Source organism: Phalacrocorax carbo, chromosome 1 (genome assembly GCF_963921805.1).
Source record: "Phalacrocorax carbo chromosome 1, bPhaCar2.1, whole genome shotgun sequence".
NCBI classification, from domain to species: Eukaryota; Metazoa; Chordata; class Aves; order Suliformes; family Phalacrocoracidae; genus Phalacrocorax; species Phalacrocorax carbo.
Window position 1 is genome coordinate 10906816 of NC_087513.1, and position 27912 is coordinate 10934727.

The 27912-nt window shown below is 38.2% G+C and overlaps 1 protein-coding gene across 1 annotated transcript in view; it reads left to right on the forward strand.

Annotated features, from left to right (window-relative positions):
• The window catches only part of PCLO (piccolo presynaptic cytomatrix protein), a 367600-nt gene that overhangs the window by 181909 nt on the left and 157779 nt on the right, over positions 1–27912 (forward strand). Inside the window, exon 7 of the mRNA XM_064443829.1 lies at positions 25587–27795. Coding sequence (XP_064299899.1) covers positions 25587–27795 — 2209 coding nt within the window. The remainder of the gene's footprint in view (positions 1–25586; positions 27796–27912) is intronic.

Genomic DNA, 27912 nt, shown 5'->3' on the forward strand with positions numbered 1-27912 from the left:
GCACTGAAGTTTCACGTAGAGGATTTGGAACAGCATCTTGAAGAACATTGCTCATGAGTTGGAAAGCGTTGGGTTCTACTAGATATTGGAGAGCAGGTACACTATTGTAAAATAACTGTCAATGTAATGACACTATTACTGAGGACAAATTATTCAGTTCGGTTATTTCATAGATACGTATATATTTGATATGAATTGTATACTTTGTATGATGGATGATAAATTCTATAAGCAGCTGATTGTTTAGAGGCCTTTACAGAAAGCGAAGTTTGAATATATACAGTATTCATTAATGAGACATGAAAACAAAGGGCGTGTACATTATTGGGGTTTTTTTACCCACATGTTCATTACCATTTTGCTTTGAGCCCAAACAGTAATGAGCTATGTTGTTCTTACTAGCATGTACCCATCAAGCAGCAAATAGCCCATGTTTCAAAGTATTTACAGTCTAAATAAATGAGGTGGACATTTTTATGGAACATGGGCTGCAAGTAGACAAGTGCAAGGAAAGTATAAAACTTCCATGGATATAAAGTGGGCTGCATGAACAGTGTCATGCAGTATATGGTGAGGAAGCCGCTCTGTAATCCTATGACCATCATGGCTGCTTTCAGCTCTGATGTTATGTTAAGCATTAAGTCTGTTATATCTTCTCTTTCTGATAGAGTTTTATTAATTAAGTGTGTGAGGTTCAGTTAACTTCGGCTGGAATCAGGTATGTGAAATTTAAAGAAGGAAAAGAGATATATGACAAAAAAAAAGAAAATATTTGGAATGACACTTACAGAAAGTAATCTAATCACCTCATCAGCATCTGAAAATATGGGCATAAATTGCTTTTTCAGTTGCTATATCAGCTTTAGTTCGTGATTACTCAGTCCAGTCATGTTGTGAAGGAGGGATCTGCAGTATAAGATCTAAATGATCTCCTAGTTTCCACAGGACTCATAATATTCTCCCCAGCATGTCTATGTTTGTTTATACCAGATAAGAACCTGGTTTAAGGACTGTAGCGTCTTGGAAGCACAGGAAAGAGTGAACAGTGATTTCTTCTTTTGTACCTTCTTTTGTACACAGGCAAAAGTTCTTCCTGAAAGTTTGCATACGCACAGTGTCACTGCTGACAAAGTGTAAACCTTGTTGACATTTCTTCTGCTGTAGAACTGTGTTGTTATAGCAACATATCATTGTTATACTTGAGTTTAAATACAGAATCACTTTTGGATTATCCTGCTAAGTGTGAAAGTAAGATGTTTCCTCAACTTCAAAATATTTTTGGCACTGGGACTGTTTTTTCATTCTTTGTTCATACAGTGCCCACAACAGCTGAAGTCCTTGTCTGTTAATTCTCTGCGTACCCCTTTTGTACCTCCTGACTGGAGAGCTCATAATTGCCTAATCATAAAAAGGGAAAGATAGAAGGGATCAGTTATGTCATTCAAAACAAAGAAGTTCAGTGCAGAAAAACCTGTGAAACAGCTCACTTTGGAAAAGAGAATTTACTAGAGCTGAACATAAAAGAATAAAATGGAAATGAAAGATTGATCTTTCACTACCTTGGGGAAATGGAGTGTGTAGAGGAGTACTTCTTTTCATGGATGAATATTCCATCACTTTTTTAATAGTTCTTGTTTCAGGGTTATGTCTTTGTCTGCATTCATAAGCATTGCAAGTGAAAAGGGTGTTCCTATGTTCGTGTATGTTTCAGAGGCTTTTTTTTTATGAGAGTTTATCAAAAAAAGTTGTTTCTTATGCAATCAGTGGGACTAAAAGGGTGAAAATAAAACTGGTCTCTTTCTAAAGGGTTACAATGAAATTACACCTTGTCCTTCAGGCAATACACTTTCATTATTCATGTACTTCTTTCACTGAAAAGTATATTTAGTACAACATTTCAAGAAAAAAGATTATGGAACTAAGGTGATTAAATTATGTGTCTGTGTTTTAGAACTGCTGCTTTAAGTATAATTTTATTCTTTAATGCAACTTTTATGGAAAGTTATTACATTGTTTTATCTAGTCTAGTATAAGTGAAAGGCTGAAAAATAACATGGCAGCTAATCACATAATAATACGTATCCTGATAATACTGCTTTCAGTGACGGCACATTTAAGTTTTAGATAACAAGTTATATGTTTACATTACATTTTCATTTACTGTCTATCTACCTTCTAAACTTGAAGGGGGAGGGGGATAATATCAGGCTTGCCCATGACAAGCTGTAGGATGGCATGCCAAGGTTAGGGGATGGGGTGCTAAGCAAGGTCCCTCAGCCTGTTGCTCTGAAGTGCACCAGCTACACTGCTGCATGCTTGAAGTCTTACAGAGAAGAGCCAGGGGCTCCTGAGGTAATAGGAGCCAACAGGGAAACACCAGTGAAAAACCTCAAAGGAATTAAGGGGTGTTCCTCTAAAAAGGTAACACAGCCAACAGCCCAGCTGAAGTGCCTCTATGCCAGTGCATGCAGCATGGGCAACAAACACGAGGAGTTGGAAGCCACCATGCTGCTAGAAGGCTACGGCCTAGTTGCCATTAATGAAACTTGGTGGGACAAATCCCATGACTGGAGTGCAGTTATCAATAGCTACAGGCTGTTCAGAAGGGACAGGTGAGGGAGGAGGGGCAGAGGCATTGCCCTCTGCATCATGAAATGGATCGAGTGTGAAAAGCTGTCCCTGAAGAACAGCCATGAGCAGGTTGAAACCTTATGGGTAAGAATCAGAGATCAAGGCAACAAAGGGAACCTTGTAGTTTGTGTCTACTAAAGGCCACCTGATCAAAGGGAGCCTACTGACGAAGCCTTCTTACCCCAGCTCCAGGAGGCTTTGCACTCACAGGCCCTCATCCTGCTGAACTTGAACACTCTATGGGACCTGATGAGATGCATCACAGACTCCTGATGGAATTGGCTGATGTAGTTGCCAAGCCACTCTCCATGATATTTGAAAAGTCATGTCAGTCAGGAGAAGTCCCTGGGGACTGGGAAAAGGGACACATTGCACCCATTTTTAAAAAGGGTCAAAAGGAGGCTCCCAGGAACTAATGTCCTGTCAGCTTCACCTCTGTGCCTGGGAAAATCATGGAACTGATCCACCTAGAAGCTGTGCTAAGGCACATGGAGGACAGGGAGGTGATTTGAGGAAGCCAGCATGGCTTCACAAAGGGCAAGTCCTGCCTGACCAACCTAGTGGCCTTCTATGATGGAGTAATACATCAATGGGCAAGGGAAGAGCTACTGATGTTGTCTGTCTGGACTTCTGTAAGGCCTTTGACACCATCCCCCACATCGTTCTCTCTAAACTGGAGAGATGGATTTGATAGGTGGACTGTTCAGTGGATGAGGAAGTGGCTGGATGGTCGCATCCAGAGGGTAGTGGTCAGTGGCTCAACATCCAGGTGGAGATAGGTGATGAGTGGTGTCCCTCAGGGGTCCATACTGGGACCAGTGCTGTTCAGTATCTTCATCAGTGACATAGACAGTGGGATTGAGTGCACCCTCAGCAAGTTTGTGGATGACACCAAGCTGAGTGGTACGGCTGACATGCCTGAGGGATGGGATGTAGTCCAGAGGGGCCTGTACAAGCTTGAGAAGTATCTTGACTCAAATAAAGCATATTTTTTCCATCTGTCAGATCTTCAAGACAGAAAGACTACCCCACATTTGGTCAACATATCATATAAACATTATTTTCTAAAGCACATTTAACTGGGTCAGTCTGTCTTGCCCGATACTTTTAAATTAGTTGATTTCACACCTTCTCTATTCCACCAAGGGACATTCATGCATAATAGAAAATTATTATGGTATTCACTCTTCTGCTTTTCAAAGCGGATCCTTAACAATCTTTTATAAAGCATAAGACTTGTGGCAGAGCTGACAAAGAGCCTAGGTTTTCTGTCACTTGTGCATTTTCTCACCTGCTGTCAGCTTATCCATCTTCCTCTTAAGCCAGCTCTCCTAGACACATGAAAAAAACGCTCCTGGCCATGAATCCCATCTCTCACTCTTTTATCTTCCATAAGAGACAAAGAATGAAGGTACAATAATATCTTTCCACTCATTTCCAGCTGACTTAGTTATCTTGGTTATCCATTTTAGGAATACTTTGAGTTTCAGGTATGGAGAGAGACCAATATCATGTTCTCTGCTTTAAAGTAATAAATACAGCATATAAGCATATACAGCAGAACGAGCAGGTGCAAAAGAGTGGCAGAGGGGCACATACCGATCAGCAAGTTTTGGCCTACTTCAGCTCTGTTTTACCTCAGACTTTTGTCTCCTATCAAGCCATGGATTACTGTAGTTAGTCTGAATAAGTAGGAGGAGGGTAAAAATTCTACTACTGTAATAGCCTGACTGATCTCAAAAGAGTGTTTCTTTCACATGTTCTGCTGGTAGGTTTGGCTTCCTGCATTTTATTCTCTCTACTCTTTTATGAGCATCTATGACTGAAGCACAGGAAAGTCATATTGTACTGAATAAATTAATGTACATTCTCCAAAGGGAGCAGAAGACCAATCTTTGTAAAATCTTCCCTAGAAAGGAAGCACTGACTGTGCTATGTTAGCAAGCTGTTTGGTACAATAAAAGCAGAACAACAGATAAAAGTAGCTGATGCTAAAGTATGTGAGTATACTCTGTTGTTGGCCAAAGGGAGCTGGTCATTTGTTTGGACTGTTTTTTTCTACTGGGGTTTGAGCACATTTGAGATACACTTAGGATGGAGCTTCCTAATTAGCTTTCTGTAGAAGGAATCTAGTTTGCATGCATGAACACCTCCCTGCAAACTGTAGCAATGTGTACTAACTAGAGAAAACTAATTTGTTCTTGTCAAGGTAGTCCAAACTTCATATCATAACAAAATGTAAGCTTCAATTCCAATGCTTTTTCCCATCATTTTATTAAAATATTTTTAAGTATGCAAAATATCATTTTGATCAGATAGATATGATTAATGTTGCTTGGAAGTGATCCAAGACTGGCAAAGCTCATATTTCCTATATGAAGATTACTGAAAAAAAAAAAAAACAAACCCAGAACCACAGTACATCCAAAACTTATGATCAGATATAATTAAATGCAACAACGTATTCAGAACAGTAAAAAGATTCTCTGTATGCCTCTTCATTCTCCACTGAGTAAACAATTACCTTTCCTCTGCCTATGAGGCCTCTAGGATGCTCCTTTAACACAAATCAGTGCATTTAAAATTCTCCCTTGTTTTATTTGGTTGTGGGGGTTATTTGTTTGGTTTTTTTTTTGTTGTTGTATTTGTTTAGAAGCAGTTCAGGGTTTGCCAGTATTGAGTAATTATTCTGTGTAATCAATTCCTTAGAATTTAAAGGGGTACATCTCCATTAAATTCTGATACCTGGGCATACTTTCTCCAGGGACAGGAATCTATTTTTAGCATATGAGCTACTAAAAATTTTAAAACTCTACACTTTTTCCTAAACAAAAATATGAAAAATATTTGCACAGCTAGATACAACCCGTATGATCATCCCAAAAAGGAAAAATAAAAAAAGGATGCAATGAAGTAATCTGGAGCCAGTAATCTTTAGGCTAGCTATGTGTTGTTAATGCTAATGACCGCATTATTAACTTCATAAATCGTCTACCAGAGCTCTGAATTTTTACTTCTCATCTCTAGAAATACTGGCTAGGTCAGATTCTCTTGTGCTATCAGTGTTTCAAATTGCAAAGTGGGCTAATACCATCTTAACAGGTACCGTTTTTTAAAAAAATTAATAAGGCTTGCCTATGTTAGAACTAACTTCTCCTCAGTTCTGATCCTCAAAATCCTTCTATTCAGGCAATGATTTTCTGAGTCAGTGATTTCATATTAAAAATAATATGTTATGATAAATAGCTATTTACAGTTATGAATTAAACTAGTATGGGCATCTGGATTTACATATTGATGCTGAAAAAAAATTTAAATGTGAAATATTGAGAAAAATAGTCTCTTCTACTGTACTTCTTTACTTAATTACTCCAGCAAAACATTATTTATTGATAAACTAAAATTCTTTCGATTGCTATTTTTTAATGGAAGTTTACTTTCCATCTACCAGCTGGATGGAAACGTCTTAAGTCAAATCAGTCACTGTCAAACTGGAAGCCACTTTTAAGTGGGTCAAACAAGGGTTTGTCATAGGCTTGACTCTTTAATAATTCAGTTGCAATTTAGGGTATGGAGAAAGCATTCACATAGCATTTGCAGATCAATATAGGAAACAGAATTACTTTGGCAAGCAGAATTGCAATTCAGAGCAACGTTCCAAAATCAGCTCAGTAATGATGCAGACACTACAGGTACAAAAGAAAAAAACAAAACTCAGAAATATAGTTCTTTAGGCAACAGCAGTACTGAAATGTTCAGGCGTAGTATCAACATTCAAACTTAGTATGACTTAATCAAAATATATGTATATCAATGTGATATATCAAAATGCGACATATCAAAAATATGAAGTGTTTGCATGAAAGGCAGTGATGTTCCTCGGAAATGCTGACACCTTGTCGATGACAGCTTGGGTATCATAGTGCAGACAAACCTCTTATTTACAAAACAAGGTTGGCTTTGTTGACACCAACTCAGAATTTCAGAACCTATCCTGTCAACGGTTCTCAAATCTGATGTGGAGAGACCAAGGTAGTTTCTCCTTTGTGCTTTTCTTCTCAGTTCAATTTCTCCAAATAATTTTCAGGTTTATTACCAAGAAGGAGTTAAGCACCGGTAAATTTTTTCAGAAACTCGAAAAAGTTATTTACCTGCTGCAATGTTCACCTCAGGGAGCAGGATCCATAATGGTATGGGAAGTGCTTACAGCCTCTGCCTTTAGAATGAAGGTATGAGACAGGAATTAACAGAAGCCAGTTTGCTCACTGCTGTGATGCCCAAGTCAGCCATTTAGGAACCCCAAATACAGGGGTAAGTCAGAAACACTGTCACAGGACATGGCTGAGACATCACTGTAAGACTTTGATGCAAAGCCTGAAATTTCTCTCTTCGTATTCCTCCTCTCCCTCTGTATGAGTCTATAGAGGAAGCCTGCCTTTTAGCTCTTCTCCAGAACTAGCATTTTGTACAAACTAAATCTGGGTCTCAGTTCAATTTCTGTTCACATTCCCCATCTGTCCACATCTTCTCTCTAATCTCCTTGCTAAACCTTACTTCTGTTTCCCAGCCAGTCTGCCTCTGACACCTTCTCTCCTCGAGTCTAAGGGGTTCGTATCAAATTACAGCTTTTATTATCTCACCTTACTCGCTTTGCAAGCTGTTTGCTAATGCCAAATCCAGCTCAAGCATTGAATGTGCTGGTGCTGTTACACTGCCTGGTGAGCCTTCTCCCTGGTGTAGGGTCATAAAAGCCAAACAGGCGTAATGGGCTAAGTAAAGGCAGGGTTTGAAAATAAATAACTAGTATGGAGGAAGGTCTGAAGGAGGATTGAATGCTGGGGATTTCCTCAGTGCGTGTGAGATGGACGTTTAATGGTCCTGGTTTACCTAAATCTGGGTAACTGCTTGATTTCAACAGTCAGCAGGTGCCAAAGGTGAAAAGAGTGAGGAAGGGCGATGGACAGGGTGAATCAGAATGAGAGTTACCCACCTAAAATTTAAGCCTAATATAGACTTAAATTTGAGACTCAGTGTTTATTTTCAATTGCTGTATAACATTAATAAAGCACAGCAACATAAGCCTCAGGAAATCATAAGGTAGCTTGGAAGTACTATTAACTTCATAAGCTTATGGAGCACATTTTCCGTAACCTCTTTCAGAGTTGTGCTTTTGCTATATGTATATATATATGATCTAAGAATGAAATAAACTTATGCTTCTTGTCTAAGTTAAAGTTGGAATCAATGACTGTCTTTTTCAGAAATTTTACTGTCTGGCTTAATCACTTCCATCATATTGACATTTCTTTTATGATACCAAAGTTATAATCCACAGCAGAAGTATCATGGCCTTCTAGGAAGAATGGAAAGGAATCAGTGAGTTTGTCCTTTGCTCATTTGGTGTAGTAGTATAGAGAGTTTTCTAGTAATGCCTCCAGATATTTCTTAGGCAGTAAAAGTCATTCTTTTGACAGCAGTAGTGTAGGCTGCTTCAAGTCCTTATGTTCTTACAGCCTGTTTGAACATTGCTTGTCTGAGAGATCTGTAAACCAGGCAAAGGAAGCCATTTTTCTCTCTTTTTTCCATTTATTCATCATTTGGCCCTAGAGCTCACCAAAGAAAACATCAAGTTTCGACAATGTTATAAAAGTAACATTTTTACTTTATATCTCTATATATATATGTAAAAAGGCAAATGGCTCGTCTGGAGGGTATTTTGCAAACATGACTAACTATTTTTCATCTCAGCGACACTGCAGTTATGGAACATTCTTGCCTACATTGAAGCTTTTATTTAATAAAAATAAATACTGCAGTCCCTACTCTTTCACACCTTCTACAGCTTCTTGGCAGTAAATCCATCAGGATGTTGGTGCCTGTATTATGTTTTCCAAACATTAACTAGCTAAACTCCTCAGCTGTCACCGTGACTGAGAAAAGGATCACCAACAAATTAAATTGGGAAGGCTATGTGGAGGCCCTGTAGTACCACCTCCACCTCAAAGCTGGGCTAATTTCAAAGTTAGATCAGATAACTAGAGATCTTGTCCAGTTGAGTTTGGAAAATCTCTGGGGATGGAGATTTTACTGCCTGTGGGTTTTATTATAATCCATAAATGTCATATCCAAGTAATAGGAGAGCAATGCTTGTTAGAAGAGATAGATATATGTTACATATATATAAGATAAAATAAAATTTAAATTTTGTAATAATAAATCTATCATAATATATGTGTTTTAAGGCAGACAAAGTTTAAGATAAATGATTAAGGTATAAATGAAGGAAAAAAAAAGGGCAATAATAAACCTGATCATAGTTTTTTCTGTCTTCTGTTAATTACCTGTTTGTGTGCTGAATGTAGAAGACTAATTATAGGGTAGAAAATAAATTAAGAAGAAAATGATCACCTCATTTCTGTTTCTATTTCTTATTACGTCCTCAGTCATTCGCATCCGGTTCACACTGGATACGTCCATGTTCCTGTTTTGTTCAGCCTGTGTAATCTCTCCATCCATTCTTCAGACTTTTGTTAATCCTTCTCCTTCTCTTTGTTCTTTCTTCCTGTCATTTAATAATTATATTCTTTACTCCTCCTTTTTATGTTTCTTCATGTCACTTCTCTTCTGTATTTTCACCATTGAGTCATTACTTTAAAGCATGTTTGCTGGCTTCATGAATCTTTTACCTCATTACTCTTCATACCAGTTTCTGGCAGTGTTGTTATGTTGGCCAAATTGCCACCTTAACCACCAAGGATAGGCGTGTTACCAGAAAAGAGGCACAGAGAACTGCCATCAAATGCGTCAAGCTCAAAAAGAAACTTCAAAGGGTGATATGTTGAAACTAAATGTGGGAAAAGGAGAAGAGGCATGGGTCCAGGAGAACAGATATGTTTCCAGCTCACGATAAAATCAAAGTAGTATTATGTGGAAAAATCTAAACTGGCTTTTATGGAACTTACTTAAAGATCTAGAAGTCTTATATTAATGTAGCACTTTATGCAAGATAATGCACATTAACAGTTTCTTAACAGTACTAGACTTACTCCCCCATTAATCTACATACTGGTTTCAGCAGAAAAACTGTGTCTGCTGCAGTTTACCAGCTTATTCTGGTGTATAGGCACAACTGAGGGTGCAGAAAGAGAAATGTGGAGTAGTAAGAGAGGGGGAAATACTTTAAACCAGCAGTGCTGCTGAGCCCTTCGTGATCTATTATGATGGCTTAAGTTCAGAGCTGAGTATTTCCACTGACTTTTAAAGCAATAGAGGCTTGTGCTTGTGTCTCAGGAATTATTGTGGAAGACATTAACTAGATAACTCATATAAAATTCGCTGAAGTTAATCACAGAATCACAGAATCACAGAATGGTGGGGGTTGGAAGGGGCCTCTGGAGATCATCTCGTCCCACCCCCCTGCTTGAGCAGGCACACCCAGAGCAGGGGGCACGGGAACGTGTCCAGGTGGGGTTTGAATGTCTCCAGAGAAGGGACCCCACAGCCTCCCTGGGCAGCCTGTGCCCCTGCTCTGACACCTGCACAGGGAAGGAGTTTTTCCTCATATTCCGGTGGAACTTGCAGTGTTACTACACTCTTAATTTCGTGAGATGTGGATTGCGCCTTGAAGAAATTAGAATTAACTTTTTACTCTGATCTGGTTATTCCCCTATTTCCAATATGGGGAGGCTTTTCTGCACTTTCTTTAAAACAAAATTTCTCAGTTCTGATTATTATGAAAAAGGGAACCTGTATAGAGATGGAACGTGTGGAAAAGGGAGGAAGGCTGTTCATTTAAATGATTGAAATAATACCACTGGAAATGTTCTAGTAGAAAATATCATTTAAATCTGAATTTTATGTTGGAGAAGTTCAAGTTTGTGTAAGAAAAAAAGAATGGAATTTTGTATAATGGGGGGGAGGAAAGTGATAGTTTGCCAGCTGCCTCTGGAGAGAAGGTGAAAATGAGGCCCTGGCAGCTGGAAAGCTGAAAAAATAGTGATACTCCTGAAACACATTTTTTCCTATCTGTATTTTTACTAAAAAAAAAAAAAAAAAACAAAAAAACAACCAAAACCTACCCAAAACCACAAAACAGGCATGCATTGTTTTTTCCTCTACTTCTCTTCCTACTAGAAATAATTTTGGGAAAAAAAAAAAGTTCTTATTACTGGAGAAGAATTTCCAGTTGTCTGACTTGTTCTGGAAGTATTGACAACACAGTCAATAAAGTAGACGGTGGGAAGTGGCAGACGATGATAATCAGCTCCATTTGCTTCAAAGCCCAGAAGGGGTTCAATATATAGAATAGCTCTGAATGTGTGTAACGAACTGGAGATATAAATAGAATAGCTGAGACTGTGGAAGTCTCATTCTGCATTAAATTTGTGGTTCTTTTTTTACCAGTCTCTAGTAACTTATTTTGACATGTATCTACCCATATTGATTCGTTATGTTAGACAGACCCAGAATGAGCAATAAAATAAGAAGGTGGAATAAGAAAGGTCTCCGCTCACAAAGCATAGAAATTTGAAATAAAGTAAGTTTTAACTTCATTATACTAAACAGCTGGTAATTATGTAATGGGAAGAAACATGTAAATTATTTAAAATATCTCCACATTTCTGATTCTCTACCTGAAAGTCATTGTCATCACTTGCGAGTATTCTGCAGAAAGCTATAGTATTGCTAATAACTTACTATTAAACTCCAAATCTTTTTTAAGGAAATGTGTTGGAAATATTTTTTACTGCAGCTCAGAATATTCAGTATTTGAATGTAGTTTGGAGATTTAGTGGAGAATTGAGAAAGAACAAATTGAAATCAAAGTTTTGCTATTTCTCCTGAGTGGGTCATACAGAAAGAATAGACTGAAGAACAAGTTTATGGTTTTCAGGTATTTGTGGTTTTTTTCTTGTGAAGTTCAACAACTGGAATGTAGTTTTCTGAGATCTGCAACACAATTACAGATCAATATCCATCTAATTCAGCCTTTTCTCCATGACAGTGACCAATCCATATATTTTCAGAAAAGGATGAGATAGTCAACTTCTGAGATTAGGTGTTGTCCTCTGTAATAGAACTTGGCTTACCCCTGGAAAGCTAACACAATATTTCTTTTAAATCTTAACGTAATGATAACTATTAAATGCAACACATTGTCTTTATCTATAAAAAAGTTCTTTTTTTAATCTGAAAAAAGAATTGAAAATACACATTTTTCTTATATTTTAGAAAATATTCAGTGCTTTAAGAAAAGTGTTGGGACAGAGTACTGTTTTTTTCTAAACCTATTCTTCCACTTCACATAGGAAGTCTGCAGCAGACATTTTCTCATACTGTGGGTTTCCAAAGTGTCAAGCACAGTGGTTTCCAAATAGCTAGATAGGTTCGAAATCACTTGGATCGCTGGGTGCTTACCCTTCCTGAGGTGAGCTAGAGAACTGTGCACAAAAAACCACATACTTTTTCCTTTATTTAAACACGTGGTTTTTCACAAGAGATAAAGTATATTCCTCATGTACATGACCCATATATATAAAGTGGTACAGTGCTTTTCCAGGGTTCTTTCAGAACTGCTGCAGAGAAGGGTACGTGCTGTTGGGGCTTCGTGACATGAGCATAGGTGTTAAGGAACTTTCTCTTAAATGGAATAAGCTGACCTTACACTCTGACCCAGATCTATGAGCGTTTAAGAAAGTAATGGCCTCACCTTTTCTCTCCTCTTCAGAGTCTTCTTTTTAAGTCTTACAAAGAGCTCAAGGGTTTATTTCTGGAGGAGACCCTTGTGCCAGTGGGTTCCTCCTGACTTGGTCCTGAGTTTTAATTGTTCTAAAGTTTGAAAAAAAACACTGTTCTTCTTATGTTACTTTAAGCCAAAATAGATGGGATGGGTATTCCATTGTCTAATTATTTGTCATCACAGACCTCTGAAATAATTATTGTATTACAGCTTTGTAGTTATATTTCATTAATATATAATTTGTAAAATCCTAATCGAAGGAATCAATACTGTGGCAGCAAAGCAGTGTAGATTACAAATGTTGGCTGTGGTCAAACACAAAGTAATTTAGTGTTTTCCAGAAAGAGCAGAGCAGATAAAGAAAAATGTTTTATCGTGAATTCAGTACCTAGAGTTTATGTGTGAATTGATGTTCAAACAACACGATAAGGAATTGCACACTAATACGCAGAGCTCATAGATAATGGATGCTGAGGTAAATAGCATCAGTGATTCGTCAGTCAAGATAATCTTCATCACTATTCAGCCAGCCTGGCTCCTCTCTGCTCTATGTACAGCAATGTACTAGAATGATTACTGTGCCTTCAGATACCAGAAGAGAGATCTGAGAATTAAAGGCTTTCATGTTTCCTGCTGAAATACAGACCGGGGGTTCTGTAAGTATTACAAGTTCTGTAATACTTATAGAAAGTTTCTTTCCTTTTGTTTATGGACCTATTAAGGATCTATGAACATAAATAACATCATCTGAAAAAGAACTAAAAACCATTTAGGTTCCTGCCTTGATGACTTAGAAATTAAATAACAGCAACCTTCATCATGGGAGATGGCTTGATGATCTCTATCCTGGTCTGTCCAAGGCTCCAAAATCAGTGCGTGATTGATTCTAAACAATAAACTTTTGTCAGTCTTAGCTCAGCGGCAAATAAATTAATGGCTAATAAGCCTGAGCTCCTTTAAGCATTAACATTGATATAGGGTCAAAACATTTCAGCTAAACAACGTTGCTCTGGTTGCCTTAAATAAATAGCTAAAGCACTCATAATTTGCAAAATAAGAAATAAAAATAATTTTATTAAATTTGTCATTTAGATACAGATGCTCTTAAAAGCTAATAATCTTAGGACTTGCACAAGCACAGATTTATCTTGAAATGAGAAAAAAATAAACAAAAGCTCTGTGCCCATAGATTTTATATACGTGAACTGGCAACGAAAACTGTTCTCTTACATCAAACACTGGCTAACTCCAGGTATTTAGTGTTTCAGGTAGGCATTCCTCACCTTTACAGTACTATTAAACATACCATTATGGGCTGTTACTGAATGATGACTTTCAGAAATCTGCTGTTTGAAGTCTGTGGTTCTTGTCTTTCCGTCCTTTGCCTTGCTGGTTTCAAAAAGTCAAGGCCTCTTTCCAGGGTGGTTCTTACCTTGGGGATATCGGGGTGCAATCCCATATGCATAGGAAATCTATAAACCTAGCTCAAGTTCTTTCTTAATTGTGACATTGCGCAGTGAAGGTTTAGAAGAACCCATGTTATGCTCAGCCTTTTTTTCCTGTTTTCCAACTAAATAGTAACTAATAATTGTTCTAGTCTTGTTTCTCCTGATACTGTAAAACCTTCACCGTTCTTGTTTTGTGCAATACTGTTTTCTTAAACCTTTGTTGTGTTGGAGATGTGTATTATAACATTTTCTTCTGACATCCTCACCAGCTAAAAAACATTAACCATTAGCCACTTCTGCTTTTTTCAGTCTTTAGGGAGCACATCTGTGACAAGTCACACTTGCACCCAACAGTTCTGCTTTCAACGCATAAATACTGCCATTTCTTGTATGTAAGAGGATGTGTCCGTACAGTGTGCCTTAGGCTGCTGTAGGCCACAATGAACATCGGTCTATCTGAGACTTCAGAGCAATCACTTGGCTTTCCATGAATACACCTGGAACCAAACAACATTGAATGACATGACTATAAATCCTGATATTTTATGAAGTTAAAATGTTGCTAGTATATTCATTAGAATGAATGAATATTAATTCATTTTGGATGGTCTGGACTAATTTTTCAGCCTTTACTCTTCCACTGGTCTAGATTGTACATTTGAATTTGTATTTCAGGGTTTCATTTGTTTTCTTTTCTTTGTAAACTCTGGGTTTACTCTGTAAGATCAACTTCGGAGCCATTAGTGTTGCTAGAAATTTTAAACCAGTGAGAGCAACACATAATAAAAATAGAGAGCAGAACCAATCCAAATGTGTATTCATCTTGTAAACATCTTTTACTGTTAATTTCCTGTGATTGAATAGTAAAACTCACTATGAACTGCATGTTTAGGGTAATTGGTAGAGTCCATATGCATGTAATCAAGTACAGCTACTTTTTATTTACATTTATTTTGACCTATGGCAATGGTGGACAAAGAATGGTTTGGAAAAAGAATAATAGGGGCTCTGAAAATGAGGGAGGAAAAAAGAACCCTTTTCATTTTGTATCTGCAGTGAAAGTGTATCCTAGGTTCCAGGTCAACCATAAGAATTTCATTTTTGTGGCGTCTTGAAACATCGCAGTTAGTTTAAGTTCTGTTTCTCCTTTTTTGTTTCGGTACAAATGTAGGTTTAGAAACTGCAAATGGCACATCTTTCACATTAACTTCTGTTTTTCTGCTGCCTTTTCTTTATTTTTAACTTCATTAGTATCTAAAAGTAAGCTTGCCAATTTTCTATCTTCCAGTCCTGCCTGTCACAGTAAGCAGAAATGGGAAGAGGAAGGTCATGATTCTAAAATAGTATAATTGCTATTAAAATAGTAGGAAGAAAATTCACTAAAGGTTACTGCTTTCTTCTTCCCCAACCCTACACAGTTTGATTAAATATCACATTCCCTGCAAGGCTGTCATCTGATTGAATTTATCCCCCCGAAAGTGAATCTAGATTTCAGTGTTAGTCATATAAACTGTATTTTAATAATTGCTAAAATGATCAGATATAAAAATTGTATCTATTTATACTCAAAAAGAAAAGATGGAGGTTGCTCCAGAAATCAGGACTTTCTCCCAGTTTTATTCACCGCTGTGCTAATCAAGACTGAGTTGAGTGCCTTGACTGGATTTCTTTGGTGAAGAGCTGGTGCTGATATCCAGTCTGATTTTAAATACTCTTAAATGATGAGACATTTGCCATGTCTCTTTCCCGGTTCCATGGATTAAATCTGGTGTAATATCAACAGACTGTAGAATATGTATACAAGAAAAACAGAAAAAAAAGTAAACTTTGAAAAATGGTTTTATGCCTTTTAAAAGGCTTTTTTTGTTGTTTGAAAAAAAGAGGTATAAATTTACACAGGTAACATAGTGAAAGCGGTTTTTCTTCCATTAGAAGATCTTCTGTTTTGTGTCTTTGAAAAGTTGGCTTTTTGAAGGTTGGGGAGGAGTGGGAGGAGGAGTTAATTTGGTTTTGTTTAACTTGTGTCAGTTGGAAATGGGTTATATCAAACTGGAAATGCCATTCTTATATGAGAATAAGGGTAGGAATATGGGGTTTTGTGTGGTCTGGCTAATACACTTTCTTGCTATAGAAAAAGTGTAATGGAAAATCTGGACATACTGTGAGTGGTTTTCACACTTCGTAGGTTTAGCCATCTGTGGCAGACGATCTATTCTGTGTTTGTTGTCAGGTTCAGTTACATTCCTTTAAAAAGGGAGAGGTTTGGGTTGGCTGGAAGCTTCTGGAGAGAGAGGGGGAGAGAGAGATTGCTCCTGCCCTGGGAGCAACTGAGCATATTTTATGGGGAGTTCTCATACTTCAGAGGGAGGCGGAGGGAGAGGGGAAACAAGAGTTTCAGGCAAAAGGGAGATACTGAGAAACTACAGAGAAGAGGAATGGACTCACAACCCAAGCTGATGGAGAAAGCAACTTGTCCAGCTGAGGCAGAAGGGATTATGCAGAAGTTGCTGCAGACCAGAAAGCTGGGGAGTTGCTGGAATGGAGTGAAGCCTGGAAGCTGGGCATCAGGAACCGAAGAGGGTTTCACAAACTTCCTTCTCTTTCTATTATGCCTTTTGTTTCTATTCTATTCTAATAGAGTGTAATGCTGGGATTTTGACAACTGTGTAACCACCATGAAGGGATCGACCCTTACAGAACTTGAAAAGTCTTACAGAGCCATACGTGGTAACAAAACAGAGTAAGAAGTATTTTTCTACAATAGAATGTTTTCCACTAGTAAATTTTAAAGCACTTTTGGAAAAGGGGGGAAAGAAATTTGATGCAGACTGTTCTGCAGATGCACACCAGTATGGATGAAGTCAAGGCTGAGCAGAAAAGACAAAGAGAAGTCTGAGCTGTGGTGCTTGTAGAAAAGCCTGAATTAAGCAGTTAGGCACTTGGTGAGTTTGTCCAACTCTGGCCTTACAGCAGGAGTTACATGGCCCCTGTTCCCCAGCATGAACCACATTTCAAAGAAAGCGATTAATCAGGGCTCTGCTCACTCTGCCACCTTTAATCTTAGATCAGGGGAGCAAAGCATCATGAGCACAGAATAAGATAAATACTGCCTGAACGATCAAACTGAATCAAGCCCAGAGCCTTTGATTGCTGAGGAGAGGTGTCATTTCTGAAGAACTGCAGAGGTGGCAAGATTCCTGCACGGAGAAAAGGATTAAAACTCTGCTACAAAACAGATCCCGCGTGAGGAGCCAAAACCAGGAACTCAAACTGCTGCAGTTGCTAGGCGTGGGACTGACCTCCTCTGTCTTGAGACATTCACAGGTTACATCTGTGTTACATGTGGCTGTTTCTACAGTCAGTAAGTGAAACAGGTGTGACTATGGAGTGAGCTGAACAAGAATTGCACTTTCTTTCAGTTCAGTAGTCTGGAGGAGTAACTCAGCTTAGCCTGTACATTATGTCTGTGCCTAGGCAGATGAATCCTCACTCTTGCGAATAAACAAGGGCTGTGGTGCAGCATGTGGAGTCTCATCAGCTACCATTCTTTGGAGGAAGTCAGCAGTGAAGGAGAGGCAGAAAAAGCCAAGATTTTCTCACACCTTTTTTGTTTGTTTTTTTTTTTTTCCTGTAAACAAGATTAATATTTCCTTTCTTTCAGAGAGAGAGGAGGATTTGGTGGGGTTTTTTTTAATTGTAGCTGAAAGTTTGCAAAGTAGTCCAATATCAGTTGAAAACAGATGGTGTTAATTCAGCATATGCATATCCTACCGATAAGTATAAACTGTTCTGAATTTTTCTCACCAGTATTTTCTGGCTAGGATTCTCAGTTAGGTTGCAAAGGAAGAGAATTAAAAGTCTATTCTCATTGACCGGGAAAAGGGTCTTTATAATCCAGTAAAATTTTCCATAGACAGGATCTGAGTTTCAAATAAAATTTATTATTCTGACTGAGGGGAATGACATATAATGATTTGTGTGTTACATGATGAGAAACAGTGTGTTATTAATTACTATGAGCAAATGAGCCCATGCTAAGGCTGTTGCATGATAGGGAAAGAGATTTGTTCCAAGGGTTTCATCATTTCAAGATGAAGATGACTGATGTGTTTTTCTACTGCCACAAATAGCTTCATGGTCAACTAATCCCGAAGTTAACAATTAATACTTTTGTACAATCTCCTTTAATATAACTGTTTTGAATTATGAATGACAGAATCATAACACCTCTGTATCAGAATGTATTACTGAGGTACAGTTCTGTGTCATTAGTTAAATCCAACACCAGGCTGTGCTGGAGACAGGGCGTATCATGTGCAGACTGTGTTCGTATCTTAAACTAGCACAGACATCGAATGGTCCATACGCTTCATAGAACTTTTGATAACTTTCCACAGGTTAGGCTGAGAAGTTCAGAGTATCTACAGTTCTGTATTTACGTAAAATGCCTCTTAGACTGTCAGTGAAACAATGGGGGGAAAAAAAGAAGTGATGATTGATTAAGAAACATTAATTATGTTACAGAGTAGTATACTATGTTATGGTATAGAACATAGTCACCATGAACTACGGACTTGTCTTAATCTTGTTAAGCACCTACCTCACAGCAATTTCAGCCTTGCCATTAGTGTTTCTCCAGACAGTCAATCTTTCTCTTGTCCAGCTTGCTCTTATGCAGTACCTAGAGTTCCATATACTTTATCCTCTATTTTGTCATTTAATAATCTTTTGGGATGTCAAAGCAGAGTTTGCTTCAGAAACCTCCTCTGCAGAAACTTCCATGAGTCATGAGGAAGACAGCAACTAGATAAATCCATTCATTTGGATCCTTTCTTCTTTTAAACAAAAATTGGACTGTAAGCAATTTACAAATGAGGCAAGATTTTAATTCACAGACAAAAACAATTATTCTGAATTTTTTATCAGATTCAAGCTTCAGTCCTGGGCTAGGGCTATACTACTATAGCACTCAGAGTACTAACTGGAGTTGGTACTAAAACCATGGTATGGTAGCAGCAGGAGAATAGTATTTTCTTTCTGTGAAGTCCATTGATAGTTTTTAATATACTGATATATAAATAAAATACTTGAGAATATTTAACATATTTTAGTACAAACCATATAAAGGCACACATTTAGTATGCATCAGTAGGTATTGGCTACATAGCAGCTATATATTTCCTGCAATTTTGTCAAGCCGTTTAGAGCAAAGTATGAAATCTGTGTTTACAGAGTATTGAATTGTACTAAAGGGAATGGGTAGAGACTGCTGTGTCTTCACTGAGCAGAAAAAGCAAACAGTATAGATATTGTTTGTATATATAAGCTGAGGAAATGAAAACATAAGCTAGTGAATAATGTGTTCTAAAATCAATTAAATGCACACATATAGAGTATTTTTCCAGTTAAAATACTTAAAGTCAAAGTTTCAAAAGATCAGATTTCATTCTTCCCACAAACTGATCTTCCAGTGGTCTATTTCTGCTGATTTGAACTGCTCTTCCTCATTTTTACCAATATAAATTGAGGAGGAAATTGCCCCCTTGCCCTTACAGGCAACAGTTGTCAGTCCTGTTCCAAATAAATCATAAATCAGTTAGTGTGGGTAGAACTACGCTTCTATGCAAATGCCCGAGAGCAACTATTATGCCTACTCACATAAAGTAGATGAAATGTAGGGTTAGATTCCTTTGAAAATCTCTGCATAAGGCCCACATCTGTCTGTAGTTTGCATATCAAAATTTCATTGAATTTCTCCTTACTTCCCCTGAGATCAAAAGCAGCATATGGCCTTTTATGTGTTTAAATGAGGAAAGAAGTTGGTATCTCATGTCACATCAGCTGTTAGGAAGTGCACTGTGCTGTTCCCTTTGCATTTGAAGTGAAAATGGCAATTTCAAACAATTTCACAGAGAAAATGAAAGGAGCAAGAGGATGGAAAGTACAGAAGTGTTCATCTGAGGGATGAGTGACTAACACAAATGGAAGCAAAAAAACTGAAAAATGCTTATTGTTTTGGAATAGACTATTTCTGAAAATTTTATATTGGTTTTAACAGAAGAGGAATTTGTCTTTACAGATCCTCCAAAGGAGTGAAGAAAAAAAAAAAAAAAGAAAGAAGAAAATCAGACTGACTGGCATCTCGGTGCTGCTGTGTAGTGATTTAGAAACTAGTTTTCTGCCTGACTGCTCAGTCCCCAGAGCAAAATACTTGCAGAAAAGAAGAAGACAAGAGTTACATTAAAGGACAGCTCTAGTTTATTACTCATGAAGCAGGGTATTTCCCTCCCATACACAAGGCCAGATTCAGCTCATCAAATTAATCTCCCACTCTCCTTACCAGCAATGGCACACCAGGCAAGGCAGTACAGGTTGGCTAATAGGGTTTTACTGATGGTTAGGATTTGTTCAGAGTGTGTATCACTCTATTCTCAGCACTGCTGATGTGACTAGCTTTTATAAATACATGTTTTCATATATTTTCCTTACCATGCACATTTCATCTGCTTCCCTTGATCTGTTGGCTTCAGAGGTGGGTTCCCACACTCTGTGGTTCTTCTTGCCATAAAAGTGACCCCGTGTCAGCCTTAGCCAGTGGGGAGAAGCTTCTCAGTATTCTTGCTCTAGTGTTTGTTACCAAAGGTTAACAACACTGGTCCCCTCTAGTCACTGGTTACCACATAATAGATGTTAAGTCCAGAAGGGTCCACAAAAACTTAAACATGAAACAATTTCTTTGCAAGGTACATTGTCCACTGTCTCTGTCTGCATCCTACAAGAAGATGCAGTTAAGGATTCCATATTTACAATGAAGTAATCTAATATTAGTGTATTGTGTTAGTATCTTTTGGAATTAGGTTTCATTTACAAGCAGTTTTAAAGATCCTGGTAAATTACAAAAGATCCTTAATGAATAATAACTGATTTTCATGGATTCTTTGAAGTAAATTGAATGTTTAAAATAATGAATTGCCAAAATTTCTATCTGTTCTTACTGATGCATTTCTAATGATGAAGAGGACAGCCTGTAATACCAAGTAGCAGGTACCAACCCTTTATAAATAGAACAGCTTTATTACAGTTGCATTTTTTACTGTGAGTTTTGGGGGCTTGGAGGGGTTGCACTTGGGGAGCTTTTTGATACGTGAAAAATCCCAGATGAGGGAGCTGGGACACAGAGAGCTACAGCACAGGCTTCACCTTCCACCCCATCGCTGCCTCAGTAAACTGCATTGGTCCCCATCTAAAGTGACCTCTTTTCTGAATGGGAGAGTAATATCTATCCCTCTACTGTTTGACATCTTTTCTAGATGCAAACAATTTACTCCCAGTAATTTCATTTAACATATCAGCATGCATCTCTCCAACTGACGCTAGCGATGAGTTTGCAGAGCAAGCTTACTGACTGCATAGTCCCTGTTTGAAGACAAAAGATATTATTTGCATGTTTTTCTGGTAATTGGGGTACAGCCAAATTTCTGCTGACATTTCAAGTCTGTTGCAAGTCAATATCAGGTGCTTCAGGAAGCCTTACCCTGCAGAGTGTAAGATTTTGTTCCTCTAGAGTGTGGAACAGGCTTTCCACCATGCTATCGAGTCTTCAGAGGATTGCGGCAGAGGAGTGGCTTCAGCTCTCTCAGACCCACTTTACCTTTGCTTTTTCATAGCATCACAGGCTGTAGGTAGTCTAACATCACTGTGTCTATTACATAGACAGTCTAGTGGTGGCAAACTCTAATAAGGATGCTGTCATTGCAATTGTAATTGATTTGTGCATGTGCATATATGTATACATGTTGTATACATTATTTACAGGATTTCTCAGCCTTAAAGAGGATAGAAGTTGTTTAAGTTTATTTGTGTTGTGATCACAGAAAATGTTAAAAGAACAACGAATAATGAGGGTTTTCTATTTGCTACTAAAATCCAAAATATGAAAGAAGTATGAGTTGTATGCCCAAGTGTGATAGCTGAGTTTTAGGGCAAATGAAGCTACTATACAAGCATGTCTAGATGAATAGAGAGGAGGATGCAAGAAAAGCACCATATCATATTCAAACAAATTCAGTTGAGAAGAAGAAGAGAAAGGTTGAGTAACTAGACTCAAACACACTGTTTAGAGGTAGAAATTCATCAGTGATCTCCTGAACCATTCAGTCCCCCAAGGTAAACGATCTCTTTAAAACCGATACACAGCAGTGGAATGTATGAGTATTTCTTAGTGCTTGACTGATTCTTGTAGTGGGTCAGAGTCTTGCTGGCCTTATCAGCAATGCCATCAAATTGGAGGAGACAAAACTAGGTAGAAAAAAATTACTTTCACAAAGATTCACAAGAAATAAGATGTTCATCTGAAAGGAATTATTCCAAAGTAACCACACAATTTAACAGGGTTCACAAGCCTTTGTTCAGATGACCTCTAAAAATCAAACCTCAGGAGATAAAGAACATCAAGACTAATGTGTATTGGCAAGGCAGAAAAGGAAGGGACTGCTAAATCTGTTTGCACGCAACCTCCAGCTCACTGTTTTGAGTTCCTCACTGTGATGTTACCCTGTCATTGAACTGCAAGACTGAACTGCATTCTTCTCCTATCTTTATTATCAAAGTGTTGTTAAGCTTAAAAACAGGTGGGGGAGGGGGAAGATTGTTTCTTCCTCAGTTCTTTAATCTCTAGTATTAGGGAGAACATATCTGTAGCCTTATCTCAAGCACAAGCTTTGGGCTTATTTTAGCAAGGTCAGCAAGATCTGATTACCATTATGTCCATCTTGAAGAGATGCCACAGAGTTCTGTGAAATTCTCTCCATGTACAAGGCTCAGCAATAAAGTAATAAAGTTTATAAGGTTGTCACAGTGAAACAAGACGCAGAACAATTTACTTCTAGTTCTTGAGATTTACGGTCAGCATTTGGAGGGATCATTTGCTAAGCACGGAATGATTTTTAAAAATTAGTGAGGGTGATAGTAGGTAGCTAGAAGTAAATGGTTAGAATGAAGAAGATGGAAAATAGGATAAAATACAGTAGAAAATTTCATGCCGTATTCAGTCAGAGAGCTCGTTAAGGTCACCTGCCTGAAATTTAACCTAACCTTTAGCCAGTAATTGTAAGGCCTAAGAATGTCTGCCGGTATTTGATAGGGTCTTTTGTTTGGCTCCAGAGTAGACTCATTAAAGTTTCTGCACCATTTTTCCTTTGGATACTTTAAACCAAAAATAAGCATAACATCATAAATATGTTACAGGGACCGAAAATACAGGGATAGGGCTAGACAGCACAATTACTCCTTTCCACTTCCAGGTCTTTGTGTTAAAGAGATTAGAATTTGGTGAAGATCACCCCTAGCTTGTCTTTCTTCCTTGCTAGTTAACAAATTCAAAGGAAATGCAAAAACTAAATTTAAGAGCTACTCTAAAGTTTTCTGCTAAAATACTGCAGCTGAACTTCCCTTAAATCTATTAACACAGTTCCCAGGTAGCAGGCTAACATAACTGATGATGAGAATATCCAGGAAGAAGAGAAAAAACCACACATTTTATTACAGTACTAAAGTACCTTTTTTTTTTCTTATCCCAATGTAAATATCAAGTAAAAATAATTAAGACTTCCCTTTTGTAAGAATAGCAGCTGGGAACTAGAGGTTGTCAATACTTTTTCAAAAGTAAGTGGTACAACTTCCTGTAGTGTCTGTTAGCCTGAGCTTCTTTATATGTAGACAAAGATATAAAAACAAGATATGTTTTTTTTTTTTATATATATAAAACACACTATAAGCTGACATGGGATTTATTCATCAGCAACTTAACTGTCATCTGAAAATAATAATTCCGTAAAATATTACAGACCTTTTAATGAGTATGTTATTAATAGCTCTTCCCCAATACCAGTGACCATCTGTGACTGCTTCACCATCTGTGATTGCTATTTCAGCTTGGGAGGGGGAAATAACAGTGGTATTGGACTAAATTTACAATATAAATCAATAGCCAACTAGACCTACTGTAGATTATTAATTTTGCTTTGATTATAAGTACACACTGAGCAAGAGAAAATTAGTTACTTTGATTTGTTGGCACAACATGGGTTGGGAAATGGCCACGGGAAGCTGAAAACAAAATTAAATTGCATTTATTGAAATCTGAAACATGCAAAAGTTGATGGAATTTAGATGAAGAGGATGAAAAGAGCTTAAATGGCACTTGAAAAGGTAGCAAATGTTTCTTTAAAGATCCATGACAATGATGTGTTGATTGTTGTGATTTTCCAAGGTTAGGTAACAGGGGAGCAGCAAAAGAGGGTTGTCAACACTTTTCATAAACTTTTACAATTTGTTGATGACATTAGAATAAACAGAGAAAATAGTGACTATTAAACTACTAATTAATATTAATCTTGTTGACTTCTTGTTTGAGTGAAGTAGCATTTATTTCAGATTAAATTCCATTTTTAATTAATAACGGTTAACGCTTGCTGAATTGCTGTGCTTGCCTGCAGAGGCAGAAGAGTCAAGTTGGTTAATATTTTTTTTACTTCCCTCATTAAACTGTGCTAAATTGTTTCCATATTTTGCTATTAACCTGTCTGCATTTTGTAGTGGTAGTTATTTTTAGTGTATGTGTATAGACCAATCCCTTTTCCTTTACTAAGGCAAAATTCATAAGAAGCTACTGGGGAGATAGGATACAATTTCAAAATCATACAAGTCCTACTTCTTAATGTATCTACATTTTGTGGGAGCCTGAGTTTACTTCAAAACTAAGAAGAACATTTCAAAAACCCTAGTAATGGAGGGTATAATTTAGATTCATCTAACCAGTTGGGTTGCCTACTTTCCTAGTTGATGAAGCGAGATAGGCACCTCCAAAAATGACTCATCAGCCTAAGGTAGATACTTCTCCTAGATCAGAGTGAATCACCCTTCTACCATTACCTGTGGGGAAGTCTGGACATCTGGACTGGACTAGATTCCTGTATTTTTATACTGCTTTAACTGTTTAGAAGTTTTAAACTGTAGCTTTGGAACTGGAAAAAAATTCATTTAAGAAAGTCTTCAGTGAAGTGAAGAAAGCTCACACCACCTTTGTAAAGCATAAGACTCTTCCCTGGAAATATATATGTAGCAGCAGAAGTGAGGCAAAAAATGACAAGGTGGACTACGAACTACCTGTAGTACCAAGTGTGTTGGCACCAGAAGGTCCTGCTTCAGTGACTGGATTTCAGTACAAGTTATAGCGGCTCAGTATGCACTCAGTGTTTGGCTCAGAGACTTCTATTTGATTGTACAAATTTTACACGTATTTGTGCATTAACATGCATATATCTACGTTTATATTTATACGTTTTTTCTATTAAATGTTATATAAAAGGAAGGTGCATAAGTCTATATATATTCCCCTCCTACACACACATGCATTGTATATTTTTATCTGTAAGCACACTGAGATTAAAAAAAAATCCTTTTAAATTGCAGTCAATTCAATTTCAAGAATATAAAGTAGATTTTTGAGTCTTAGGCTAAACAAAGTCCTAGTGAGTGTCACCCTTATTTTTCATTAGATTGCTTATCTTCCTGATCTTTAGCAGACTGCCAGCATTTCTTCATGTCATTTTCTGCTGCTTATTCACAGATACCACAAGCTTCCTCTCCATTAGAGAAAGTATGTGGTTAGATATAAAGCCATACCATGAAAAAAATTTAAACAGCTCATGATTAATGTGCAACAAAGCTTCCAGAATAGTGATTCAGTCTTGTTTGTTCTGTTGCAGACAAAAGGTTCTTCAAGCGTAACTCCATCAGGCACTCAAAAGAAGGTGAAGAGGACTCTGCCCAACCCACCTCCAGAGGAAACAACAGCAGGAACTCAGTCGCCATATACTTCTGTGGGATCAGTTTCACGCAGAAGGATTTGTAGGACCAACACTATGGCCAGAGCCAAAATTCTTCAGGATATAGACAGGGAATTGGATCTAGTTGAACGTGAATCAGCCAAGCTTAGGAAGAAGCAAGCAGAGCTAGATGAGGAGGAAAAAGAAATAGATGCCAAGCTGAGATACTTGGAAATGGGGATTAATAGGAGGAAAGAAGCCTTACTAAAAGAAAGAGAAAAGAGAGAGCGTGCCTATCTCCAAGGAGTAGCAGAAGAACGTGATTATATGTCAGACAGTGAAGTTAATAATACCAGGTCAACCAGAATAGAAACTCAGCACGGCTTGGAAAGACCACGTACTGCACCCCAGACAGAATATAACCAGTTTATGCCACCACAAACCCAACCAGAAACAGAGTTTGCCCCTGCTACAAGCCCATATGCTCAGTATCAGTATTCCTCTCCTGCCCTGCCAACTCAAGCACCAACTCAGTTCACACAGCAATCACATTACCAGCAACAGCAGCCTTTGTATCACCAGCAGGTTTCACCCTATCAGACCCAGACAGCTTTCCAAACAGGAGCTACTATGTCCTTTACTCCACAGGCTCAACCTCCACCGTCTCAACAGCCTTCATATCAACTCCCATCACAGATGATGGTGATACAGCCAAAGCCAAGACAAACTACATTATATTTGGAGCCTAAGATAACAACAAACTATGATGTAATTCGTAATCAGCCTCTCATGATAGCACCAGTTTCAACTGACAATAATTATGCAGTTTCCCAGCTGAGCAGTAAATACTCTACCTTGGATTTAAGGATAGGACTAGATGAGAGAAACAGCATAGCAAGCAGCCCTATATCAAGCATATCTGCAGATTCATTCTATGCAGATATAGACCACCACCATACACCCCGAAATTATGTGCTGATTGATGATATAGGAGAACTTACTAAAGGAACAGGAGCACTTGGTTCCAGTTTTAGCCTCCATGAGAAAGATCTGTCGAAAACAGATCGACTGCTTCGGACAACTGAGGCTAGGAGAGCACAAGAAGTGTCAGACTTCCTAGCACCACTGCAGACTTCTTCTAGGTTACATTCCTATGTTAAAGCTGATGAAGACCCAATGGAGGACCCTTATGAGCTCAAACTTCTGAAACACCAGATAAAACAAGAGTTCCGTAGAGGTGCAGAAAGTCTTGATCATCTGGCTGGCCTGTCACAGTATTACCACGCGGAGGGCAGCTACAGGCATTTTCCTAAATCTGAGAAATATAGCATAGGTAGGCTTACTCTTGAGAAACAGGCTGCTAAGCAGCTCCCAGCAGCCCTCCTTTACCAGAAGCAGTCAAAACACAAGAAAGCTTTGATAGACCCCAAACTAACAAAGTTTTCACCTATCCAAGAAAGCAGAGACCTTGAGCCTGACTATTCAAGTTATATGACTGCTAGCACTTCAACACTTGGGGGAATTACTACTAGGGCAAGGCTTCTTCAGGATGATATCACTTTTGGCCTTAGAAAAAACATCACTGACCAACAGAAGTACATGGGGCCACCACTGACTTCATCCATTGGAGCAGGCCTTGGGACTGCACTAGGTCCAACAGTGAGATCCACATTACAAGATGAAGCAGACAAGTCTTATAGCAGTGGTAGTAGATCTAGGCCCTCATCTAGACCCTCCTCAGTTTATGGGCTCGATTTGTCATTGAAAAGAGATTCTTCCAGTTCTTCTTTAAGACTGAAAGCCCAAGAAGCTGAGCCCTTAGATGTTTCCTTTAGCCATGCAGCACCTTCTGGAAGAACCAAACCCACCAGTCTACCTATTAGCCAAAGCAGGGGAAGGATCCCAATTGTAGCGCAGAACTCTGAGGAGGAGAGCCCACTAAGTCCCGTTGGCCAACCAATGGGAATGGCAAGAGCAGCAGCTGGACCCTTGCCACCAATATCTGCAGATACAAGGGACCAGTTTGGATCGAGCCATTCATTACCTGAGGTTCAGCAACATATGAGGGAGGAGTCACGGACTCGAGGCTATGATCGAGATATAGCCTTCATCATGGATGACTTCCAGCATGCCATGTCAGACAGTGAAGGTAAATTAGGCCTCAGACTGGTATCTTACTATCACAACGCAAATCCTCATTTCTATGCATGTGTCTAATTTTTGTTATACTTCAAAGACTTGTTCTTTTTCCTGTTCCTTGGTGCAT